The following is an 11,967-nucleotide window of genomic DNA, read 5'->3' on the forward strand; positions in this document are numbered from 1 at the left end:
ACCCGTGCGTTATTCGCTGGTATTTCTCCACTACCGCAGCTCTGGCCTTCGGGTCACTGTGACCCTGGCCACTATTCCATGGCATTTCTCCACTACCGCAGCTCTGGCCTTCGGGTCACTGTGACCCTGGCCACTATTCCATGGCATTTCTCCACTGCCGCGGCTCTGGCCTTCGGGTCACTGTGACCCTGGCCAGTATTCAGTGATATTTCTCCACGGCTGCCGCGGCTCTGGCCTTCGGATTCTATGTGGCCACTATTCCATGGTATTTCTCCACTACCACTGCTCTGGCCTTCGGGTCACTGTGACCCTGGCCAGTATTCAATGGTATTGCTCCTCTACCGCAGTGCTGGCCTTCGGGTCACTGTGACCCTGGCCAGTATTCCATGGTATTGCTCTCCACTTCCGCAGCTCTGGCCTTCGGGTCTCTCTGACCCATGCGTTATTCGCTGGTATTTCTCCACTTGAGCAGCGCTGGCCTTCGGGTCACTGTGACCCGTACGTTATTTGTTGGTATTTCTCCACTACCGCGGCTCTGGCCTTTGGGTCACTGTGACCCTGGCCAGTCATTTAGTGGTATTTCTCCACGGCCGCTGCGGCTCTGGCCTTCGGGTCACTGTGACCCGCACGTTATTCGACGGTATTTCTCCACGGCCGCCGTGGCTCTGGCCTTCGGGTCTCTCTGACCCGTGCGTTATTCGCTGGTATTTCTCCACTACCGCAGCTCTGGCCATCGGGTCACTGTGACACTGGCCAGTATTCAGTGGTATTTCTCCACTTGAGCAGCTCTGGCCTTCGGGTCACTGTGACCCTGGCCAGTATTCCATGGTATTGCTCTCCACTACCGCAGCTCTGGCCATCGGGTCACTGTGACCCTGGCCAGTATTCAGTGGTAATTCTCCACTTGAGCAGCTCTGGCCTTCGGGTCACTGTGACCCTGGCCAGTATTCCATGGTATTGCTCTCCACTACCGCAGCTCTGGCCTTCGGGTCACTGTGACCCACGCGTTATTCCGTGGTATTTCTCCACTGCCGCGGCTCTGGCCTTCGGGTCTCTCTGACCCGTACGTTATTCCATGGCATTTCTCCACGGCCGAGGCTCTGGCCTTCGGGTCTCTTTGACCCATACGTTATTCCATGGTATTTCTCCCTGGCCTTCGGGTCTCTGTGACCCTGGCCAGTATTCCATGGTATTGCTCTCCACTACCGCAGCTCTGGCCTTCGGGTCACTGTGACCCACGCGTTATTCCGTGGAATTTCTCCACTACCGCAGCTCCGGCCTTCGTGTCTCTCTGACCCATACGTTATTCGCTGGTATTTCTCCACTTGAGCAGCTCTGGCCTTCGGGTCACTGTGACCCTGGCCAGTATTCCATGGTATTGCTCTCCACTACCGCAGCTCTGGCCATCGGGTCACTGTGACCCTGGCCAGTATTCAGTGGTATTTCTCCACTTGAGCAGCTCTGGCCTTCGGGTCACTGTGACCCTGGCCAGTATTCCATGGTATTGCTCTACACTACCGCAGCTCTGGCCTTCGGGTCACTGTGACCCACGCGTTATTCCGTGGTATTTCTCCACTACCGCAGCTCCGGCCTTCGGGTCTCTCTGACCCATACGTTATTCGCTGGTATTTCTCCACTTGAGCAGCTCGGGCCTTCGGGTCACTGTGACCCACGCGTTATTCCGTGGTATTTCTCCACTACCGCAGCTCCGGCCTTCGGGTCTCTCTGACCCATACGTTATTCGCTGGTATTTCTCCACTTGAGCAGCTCGGGCCTTCGGGTCACTGTGACCCACACGTTATTCCGTGGAATTTCTCCACTACCGCAGCTCCGGCCTTCGGGTCTCTCTGACCCATACGTTATTCGCTGGTATTTCTCCACTTGAGCAGCTCTGGCCTTTGGGTCACTGTGACCCTGGCCAGTATTCCATGGTATTGCTCTCCACTACCGCAGCGCTGGCCTTCGGGTCACTGTGACCCTGGCCAGTATTCCATGGTATTGCTCTCCACTACCGCAGCGCTGGCCTTCGGGTCTCTCTGACCCATGCGTTATTCGCTGGTATTTCTCCACTTGAGCAGCGCTGGCCTTCGGGTCACTGTGACCCTGGCCAGTATTCCATGGTATTGCTCTCCACTTCCGCAGCTCTGGCCTTCGGGTCTCTCTGACCCATGCGTTATTCGCTGGTATTTCTCCACTTGAGCAGCGCTGGCCTTCGGGTCACTGTGACCCGTACGTTATTTGTTGGTATTTCTCCACTACCGCGGCTCTGGCCTTTGGGTCACTGTGACCCTGGCCAGTCATTTAGTGGTATTTCTCCACGGCCGCTGCGGCTCTGGCCTTCGGGTCACTGTGACCCGCACGTTATTCGACGGTATTTCTCCACGGCCGCCGTGGCTCTGGCCTTCGGGTCTCTCTGACCCGTGCGTTATTCGCTGGTATTTCTCCACTACCGCAGCTCTGGCCTTCGGGTCACTGTGACCCTGGCCACTATTCCATGGCATTTCTCCACTACCGCAGCTCTGGCCTTCGGGTCACTGTGACCCTGGCCACTATTCCATGGCATTTCTCCACTGCCGCGGCTCTGGCCTTCGGGTCACTGTGACCCTGGCCAGTATTCAGTGATATTTCTCCACGGCTGCCGCGGCTCTGGCCTTCGGATTCTATGTGGCCACTATTCCATGGTATTTCTCCACTACCACTGCTCTGGCCTTCGGGTCACTGTGACCCTGGCCAGTATTCAATGGTATTGCTCCTCTACCGCAGTGCTGGCCTTCGGGTCACTGTGACCCTGGCCAGTATTCCATGGTATTGCTCTCCACTTCCGCAGCTCTGGCCTTCGGGTCTCTCTGACCCATGCGTTATTCGCTGGTATTTCTCCACTTGAGCAGCGCTGGCCTTCGGGTCACTGTGACCCGTACGTTATTTGTTGGTATTTCTCCACTACCGCGGCTCTGGCCTTTGGGTCACTGTGACCCTGGCCAGTCATTTAGTGGTATTTCTCCACGGCCGCTGCGGCTCTGGCCTTCGGGTCACTGTGACCCGCACGTTATTCGACGGTATTTCTCCACGGCCGCCGTGGCTCTGGCCTTCGGGTCTCTCTGACCCGTGCGTTATTCGCTGGTATTTCTCCACTACCGCAGCTCTGGCCTTCGGGTCACTGTGACCCTGGCCACTATTCCATGGCATTTCTCCACTACCGCAGCTCTGGCCTTCGGGTCACTGTGACCCTGGCCACTATTCCATGGCATTTCTCCACTGCCGCGGCTCTGGCCTTCGGGTCGCTGTGACCCTGGCCAGTATTCAGTGATATTTCTCCACGGCTGCCGCGGCTCTGGCCTTCGGATTCTATGTGGCCACTATTCCATGGTATTTCTCCACTACCACTGCTCTGGCCTTCGGGTCACTGTGACCCTGGCCAGTATTCAATGGTATTGCTCCTCTACCGCAGTGCTGGCCTTCGGGTCACTGTGACCCTGGCCAGTATTCAATGGTATTTCTCCACTACCGCGGCTCTGGCCTTCGGGTCTATGTGACCCATTCCATGGTATTTCTCCACTACCACTGCTCTGGCCTTCGGGTCTATGTGACCCGTACATTATTCCGTGGTATTTCTCCACTACCGCAGCTCTGGCCTTCGGGTCACAGTGACCCATTCCATGGTATTTGTCTACTACCGCGGCTCTGGCCTTCGGGTGTCTGTGACCCATTCCATGGTATTCGGGGGACCCTGGCCTGGCTTGTAGTAGACAGCCGTGGCACAATTGTCTCGTCTTTTTCTTGGTCTTTTTCCAGCTCGCCGTTTACAATGCTTTTCTCGTGTGCTTGTATTCTCATCTATAATTTCTATCTCATTCTTCTTCTTCTTCACCTTCCCTCCTTCCCCCCTTCTTTGTCTTCCTCCGAGTTCTTTTTCCGTGTCTTTCTCATTCTCACTCTTTGACGACACGTCCAACACCTCCAACGCCAACAACGACAACGACAACGACGACGACGACGACGACGACGACGACGACGACGACGACGACGACGACGACGACAACGACAACAAGGTCGATGCTCCTTCCGCCAGTACATGCCCAGCAAGCCCGCCAGGTACGGACTCAAGTCCTGGGTGGCCTGCGACGCCGCGTCCAGCTACGCGTGGAACATGCAGATGTACACGGGCAAGTCGGCGAGCGGCGGGCCCGAGAGGAATCTGGGCGCGCGCGTGGTGCTGGACGTGACCAAGGGCCTGCGGGGTCCGCGCAACGTGACGTGCGACAACTTTTTCACCTCCTACGAGCTGGCCCGGCGGCTGCTCATCGAGAGGCGCCTCACCGTGGTGGGCACGATGCGCAAAAACAAGCCCGAGCTGCCGCGCGCCTTGCTCAACACCAAGGGCCGTGCGCTCTTCTCGTCCAGGTTCGCCTTCACGCCCACCGTCACTCTGGTGTCCTACGTGCCCAAGAGGCACAAGAACGTGCTGCTGCTGAGCACGCTGCACACGGGGAAGGCGCGCGTCCGCGCCACCAGGGACGCCAAGCCCGACATCATCCTGCACTACAACAGCACCAAGGGCGGCGTGGACAACCTGGACAAGCTCGTCGGCACGTACAGCTGCCGCAGGAAGACGACGCGCTGGCCCCTCGCCGTGTTCCACAACATCCTCGACGTGTCCGCCTACAACGCCTTTGTGCTCTGGCGAGAGCTCAGGCCCCAGTGGATGCGCGGCAAGCTCTACAGGAGGCGCGTGTTCCTGGAGCAGCTGGGCAGGGCGCTCGTGACTCCGCTCATCGAGAGACGCTCGCGTCTCCCTCGCACGGAAGCGTCCGCCGCACTCGTCAAGGCCTTGACGAGCAGGGCCGCGGCCGCTCGAGAGCACAGAGAGGGTGTTGACGACGACAACGACGACGACAACGACGACGACAACGACGACGATGTGGAACCGACCGCGCCCAGAGTGGCCAGCAAGAGGAAGAGGTGTCAGCTCTGTCCAAAGACAAAGGACCGCAAGACATACACGGCGTGCGGGGCCTGCAAGAGATACATCTGCGGGAGATGCACGCGGCTCAACTGCGCGGAATGTGTGCGCGGACTGTAGCCTCTTGGCTCGAACGCCGCCGGTTTGGGCTTGGGCTTTGCTCTGCACAACAACGAGCCGACAAACACAACAACGACAACGACGACGACGACGACACCCGTTGTCTCGCTCGTGCTTTTGACCGTGTCGACCTGGAATCGCCTACGGCCTGACACTGAACACCACGAGAGACGAGCGAAGTCAACGCACACACAGTGTGTGCTATTGAGATGTGAACAGGTGCAACAAAGTGACATGAACAACACTGTTGAAAATCTTTTGAATAAAAACCCTTTGGCATGTGTCTGCTGTGTGAGATGTGAGATTATTACACACACACACACACACACACCCACACACACACACACACACACACACACACACACACACGAAAGGGTCCAGGGACCCGAAGCACAACGCCAGGGTAGTAGGACAGTACATAAACTAAACAAGTCCCCGTGACATGAAGGACAACACAAGGGTTAAAGGAACACGTCGACTTACTGGGACTTTAGCTTTTTCACCGTATCCCCCAGAGTTACATAAGTTCATACATACCCTTCTCATCTCCGTGTGTGTTGTAACTCTGTCAGTCCCCCACCGCTAGCCTAGCTTAGCACAGATCCTGGAGGTAACCGGCTCCAACTAGCCTACTGCTCCCAAAGGTTGACAAAATAATGCCAACATGTTGCTATATTCATGTTGTGATTTGTATAGTCACAGCGTGCACAAATAACAAGGTCACATGACACACAGCCATCTTCTAACTGTATACATACTGGGAACTATATTCTCAGAAGGTGAAGCACTGCTACTTGGGCAGAGTGATACTCATTAAAGTAAGCTGTGAGGTTGGTTTTCTAAAGTAAAACTGGATGTGTCTTGCTCTATCCCTCACCATACTGAAAAGACAGATGTTTCTTTTTACAATGAAAAGTTGACTTTTTTAAGATGCATGGTTCTTACAAAACAGCGACACTACAAACACATGATAACCTTATGGGGGGGGGGTCAAATAAGCACAATTATCAGTAAAATGCAACATGCACACACTGACAGGGAACATTATACTGTACAATGAGTACTCTAACTACAGACATTGTTTTACCAAAGGTTTGTAGTTGTACTTGTGGAGTATTTTCACACTGTGGTATAGTTAGTTAGTTATATTTTATTTCTGTGTCATGCCAAACATTTGGCATTACAAGACACCACAAATTTACTTATTTAACAAACATCTTCCTGTTGCATATACAAATCATTTGGAGAAATACATGAATACAAATACACACATATACACTTGCATATATGTATATACATATATATAGACAAACACACACACCACACGCAAACAACAATTTCTCATCTACAATTCATCTTGATAAAGAGCTTTTTTCCTCTTCTCCCAAGCTTTATCTAGGGTATTGGCTAATTTATGTTTCATATGTGAACAGCTATCTCAGTCTTAGAGCATCATCCATATTTACCAAATCAATCTCAAGCTTTTATCCTACGAAACAAAAAAAATCACGCTGTTCACAATAAAAAGGACAATAGAAAACAAAATGGAACTCATTTTCTATATATGTATAAATATTTTACTTATGTGAATGATCTAAATAATTCTTCCACCACTGCACGTATGTACTATTGTACTATGTATGATATTTAATTAATATTACAGTAAAAAAAAAAAAAAATCTTGATAATAAAATAAATTACTGTTGTGAATATCTTGTCTTGTAAAATGAAACTGAAAATCCTCTCCTCTCTCCCCCCAATGCTCTTGTCCACCTCCTCTCTACGTTGCTGCTGGACCATCAGTGTTGGTTACCCGTGGCAACTCGACAGTATGTTCACACACATGAATGATGTCGTTGCTATGACGTGTTGCCTTGACACTTTGTTCGGCAGTAAAGACTACTACTGTCTTAACGTTACTGTACACATCTGCTTGTGCACTCTACATACTTTTAGTTAGTATTTCACCATCTGTGTTAGTGACTCCTTGGATACTCCACAGTATACTTCACACATGCGAACATTTTGCCCCATGATGTGATTGAACACAGAAGTCACTGAATACAGACACCTACTAAAGTCGTAGTGAAAGAATTACACTATTAAAATCCTCTTAGCTAAATCACACTAATTTGGATATAGAAATATTCACATATTTAAAGCAATCACTTTTCATGTGATGTTTTTTTCTGTTTTGTATGACTAATGCATGTTTCCATTTTGTGTTACAGGTGTGCAGCTGCCCTCCAGCTCCTCTCCATCTCCCTCTCCCTCTACTTCTATCACATCTGTCTTTACTGGCCCTTCTATCCACTCTATCTATTAAAGGTTCTTTTCACCTCTCTCCTATAACATCTACCACTCATCCCTAATATTATTGGTTCTCTTCACCTCTCTCCTATCACCCTCTACCCACTCATCCCTTAATATAAGGTTTTCTATCTCTCCTGTCAAATCTAATAAATCTATCTAAATTTGAGGTTTTCTATCATTCTATCCCTCTAATTCTATCCCGCTCTATCTACATTTGGTTCTGCACTTGTTGCAAGTTACCCTCTGGTTCTGGTTTAAATATTATCATACCCATTTCTTCTGGTTCAAACATTATATCATACCCATTTGTTCTGGTTGCAAAGCTACAGATTACTGGTATCTGTTTTTGGTTCTACAGGTTGTTTGGTACCTGATCATTCTGTTTTATGGTTCTGTGAGTTTCTCTGCTCACCCTTTTTCTACCTCTCCTGTCTCTCTCTCACATTTGATTTGATCTTTTCAATTGGCAAAAATTCAATTATTGTATTTTTGAATTATCCATATTGTTTCAATTTATTCTATTTGGTAACAGTCATTATTAAATAAATTATTAAGAAAAGTATTTTTGAATTTGTTCATTAAATTTAAATTAATTGAAAAGACTGGAAACACATACATAACACACATTTTGTGTAGCTTTTATTACAAACATTGGACTGTAAAAACTAATTCAAAGTTAAATCTGGTACATTTCCAAATAGAAGTCGCTGTCATAAAGTATCATTGAAGAAAACCATCTCTTGTTGTGTGTAGGACAGGAGTCCGTTTCAAGTTTAACACCGCATACTATTTTTAAATCAAAAATGTTTAACGTTGACGGCGTCGCTGGGACAACTCTGCAGAGGCGTCGCTACCGAGAGACTGAAAGACAAGAAAGGATTTTTAATGACAAAATGAGGACGGTCGGGGTAAGTGTTTTATCTCTGTTATCAGAGGAATGCTAACGCGTAATGTAACGTTAGCTATCTTTGTTCTCAACGGCCATTTAACTGCGCGGTCCCGACCGTGGTCTGTTTTATAGGTTGACACGGAAGCCTTAAACATGCAGATAAAGGAAAAAGAGAAACAAGAAGAGGCAGCAAAAGAGGAACAAAACGCTTATCGTGAGTTAACGTTAACTAAACGTCGTTTATCAATGTTTCCTGACTTCGTCATTGAGTGTCATGTGTTCTAGGACGACAGAGATACAGTTGTAAACATAAACATTTGGTTACACTTTACTTGAAGGTATCTACATAAGAGTGACATGACACTGTCATGAACGTGTCATAAACATTATCAACAAGTCAAACGTTTATGACATAACGCTTCTGTCATTAAAGTGCCCATATTATGAAAAAATCACTTTTTCTGGGATTTGGGGTGTTCTTTTGTGTCTCTGGTGCTTCCACACACATACAAACTTTGAAAAAAAATCCATCCATGCTGTTTAGAGTGAGATACAGTTTCTGAATGTGTCCTGCCTTCAGTCTCTGGGTGAGCTGTTCAAAATCGGCACGGCTTGTGACGTCACAAGCCGAAACGAGCAGGCTAACCGCAACCATTAGCTCGTAGCATTAGCATTAGCATGCTAACGCTAGCATGCTACCTCGTTCTCAATAGCAAAGCACTGCTACAACACACACAAGTTCACCATAATCTACAAAAGAACTACTTCCATGTGCGCCCTCATTTAGAAGTCTCCCAGCTAATCCTGCCTTGTAACTGACCAAAGTTGTAGAAACAGCCTTTCTTTTACTGTCTATGGAGCTCGCTAGCTGACATGATCTACATCTGAGCTACTGCACATGTGCAAGTGCAATCAAAGATAGTACAGAAGAAGAAGAAGAAAAGAGGTCTCACTCTGTAGCTAAAACAGAGACCAGGTGAAAAGAGGATCTGCAGCAGTGAGAGAGAGCGGTGCAGTACAACTAAAATATGGTGTTTTTTTAAAATTAAACCATGTAAACCTATTCTGGCACATCCTTAAAATACAATTATGAACCTGAAAATGAGCATAATATGGCTGCTTTAAGTGGCATTCGGTTTTTGTCATGACAAGTTAAGGTTAGGGCAGCAAAACTGTCCTGTTAGTCCTGTGACACCCATGACTGTCCCGGGACAGTCAGACACTGTCCTGTACACTGTCCTGTGAGTCACAGGACAGTGTACAGGACACTACTAACAGGACAGGACAGTTTTTGCTGCCACTGCTTCTCGGTTAGGGCTAGGGTTCATGTGTCATGTGTTCATGACCGTGTCATGTCACTCTTATGTAGATACCTTCAAGTAAAGTGTTACCAAACATTCTAAATGTCCCAAATTGATTTCCTGTTGCAGTGAATGACATTCATTTAAATTAATTTACAATATCAAGGCATAGAAAACATGACAATAAAAGGATACATTAAAAAGTATAGAAATAAAATGTTACCAATTATATTAACGAGAAAAAAAATAAGAAATAAAGCACTTAGTAGAGAATCTTAATGTTGCTAGCACTTTAAGAATAATGAAAGGGAAACATGCAAAAGATCTTCAAGCTTATGAGACCGGTGTTTAAGGGTCCAGGCTGTTGCCTAGTAATGGAATTCCATTGAAAAGGTCTATAATGTCCTACCTATGGTCCTACCACTCACTGATAGAAAATAGTATCCAATCATAAACATCCACATACATATTTTTGCCACTACGGTGTGTATTATATTTTTAGGCCGTCATCTTTTCTAATGAAGTTCATTGTGATGTGTGTGGCATGTGTTCTCCATACAGATGCTGATATGCTCCATTATAGCAAAGTAGCTTGCCTCCTCCAAAGCAGAGAAGCGAAGGAGAAGCGTGTGATGGAGAAGGCCATCGTTGACTACCGGCTTCAGTACCAGCAGCCTCGGTGCCAGCAGGAGTATGACCTGACTGACCCAGACCACTGTAGAAAAACAGACCTGGGTGATGCACAGATGATGCCCCCTGGCCTGCTGGGCGAGGACCCCGATAGTGAGAGCAGGCGACAGAGGCAGAGGGAGCAGCTCAGAGAGTGGCTCATCCAGCAGCAAAGTGAGCTGGCAGCAGAAAGGCATCAACGAAAGATTGAGGGTAGGTTTGTCTGATCCCGTACAGAATACAGATAATCAGTCCACACACACAAAACATAACCCCGCTTCATCTTCTCTACTGTTTCTTTAGAGCAACGCTATGACCAAAGCAGAGTAGACATGGACAACAAAGCTCTGCAGCTTCAGAGCACTGAGATGGAGAGGAGAAAAGCAGCAACTTTAGCCACTAAAGAGTACAATCTGGCCAAGGTAAGTCACCTTGGTAATCGTAGTTAAACTTGCTTGGAAAACATGGACGTATAATTTCAAATAACAAATCCCTAAAGCACCAAGGGAGGGTTAAAGCTTGGCAATACAAATAAGCTCGGCAATACTTAAATGTGTACATTTTAGCTGCATGTACCTTGAATGACATACAAGAGCATACAATGGAGTTCGATTTTGGTCTTTGGTTATACTGGGCTTAGATGAAAATTAATGACATAATAGAAGTTTTTGTATTACGTTTAAGCTAAATCTAAGCAGCTTTTGTTTAAGTGATATATTCAATTTAAAAGTTAGGGTTGGCGATGCAGTAACCACACTTTTATCATCCTTATTGCTTGGTCTGGATGGGCAAAGATTGAAGAGAAGCGTCACCAGGAAGAGGAACACAATGATGAGGGTGTAGATGTGGAACCCACCCTGGGCATGGTGGGAGTGCCTGGTCTTTGTCCCAGTAGTGATAGGAGAGCCCCCCCGGAGAGCCTGCAGCACATCATCCAGTTCCAGAAATATCAAATTGAGGAGAAAAAGGTAAAACGGGCACAAATGATACTCCAAACACATGCTCTTCTTGATCATTTAGAAAGCTGTTCACTGATGGTCGGTCTGTTTTATCCGTGCATCTGCAGAGGGTAGAACAAGAGAGAAAGCGAGAAGAGGAACAAAATGATCGCGTCCGCTTGGACTCGGCTCGCACAGCTCTGTTAATAGAGAGGCAGCAGGCAAGACTGAACAAGCAGCTGAGACGACACCTGGACAGCACCAACGTCAAGCTGGCCGAAATACACAAACAGCAGTCAGTAGCACTATTCACTCACTTATACACACACACACACACACACACACACACACAGTATATTTAAGCACGATAAAGATAAAAAAAAAATATATTGTCTCACTAGGTTTTTTTAAACTGGTGTCATTTTAAGGAAACCGGACATTGAAAGAGGATGCATTGACGACAGCTTCTTCTCCAAATTCAACACCTGCAGCCGATGATGGAAGGCACGCTGCACTGATGACTGGCTCATCACAGTGGCTTAGCACTGGCAATGGTGCTACGCCAGAAGAACACTGAATAAACTGAAGCACACAGTTATTGAACACTTTTTAATTATGGAAAAATTAATTTCACAACATTTATTGATGTCTGGATGATTCTGACAGCTGTTGATATTGTTACAGCCAGGCTTTTAGACAGGACAAATACGTGAGACACATGGGTATGCTAACAAAGTAAGAAAAGAAAGTCCTGGCTGTTAATTAAATTCTTTTTTT

The 11,967-nt window shown here is 47.7% G+C and overlaps 1 protein-coding gene across 1 annotated transcript; it reads left to right on the forward strand.

The window, feature by feature from the left end:
* Positions 1-8,149: 8,149 nt before the first annotated feature.
* On the forward strand, positions 8,150-11,801 carry LOC116040221 (RIB43A-like with coiled-coils protein 2). The gene is made up of 7 exons (XM_031285512.2): positions 8,150-8,301; positions 8,415-8,496; positions 10,145-10,465; positions 10,556-10,674; positions 11,047-11,220; positions 11,319-11,485; positions 11,619-11,801. The coding sequence occupies exons 1-7, from the start codon at positions 8,197-8,199 to the stop codon at positions 11,686-11,688; spliced, it is 1,038 nt and encodes a 345-aa protein (XP_031141372.2). The 5' UTR covers positions 8,150-8,196; the 3' UTR covers positions 11,689-11,801.
* Positions 11,802-11,967: the final 166 nt, after the last annotated feature.

The sequence above is a fragment of the Sander lucioperca genome, chromosome 7 (genome assembly GCF_008315115.2).
Source record: "Sander lucioperca isolate FBNREF2018 chromosome 7, SLUC_FBN_1.2, whole genome shotgun sequence".
In the NCBI taxonomy this organism is placed as follows: domain Eukaryota; kingdom Metazoa; phylum Chordata; class Actinopteri; order Perciformes; family Percidae; genus Sander; species Sander lucioperca.

Coding starts and splice junctions, on each gene's coding strand:
- LOC116040221 (XM_031285512.2), top strand. CDS start 8,197: ATGTTTAACGTTGACGGCGTCGCTGGGACAACTCTGCAGAGGCGTCGC. Junction 8,302..8,414: donor ACAAAATGAGGACGGTCGGG/GTAAGTGTTTTA, acceptor TCTGTTTTATAG/GTTGACACGGAAGCCTTAAA. Junction 11,486..11,618: donor GCCGAAATACACAAACAGCA/GTCAGTAGCACT, acceptor TGTCATTTTAAG/GAAACCGGACATTGAAAGAG.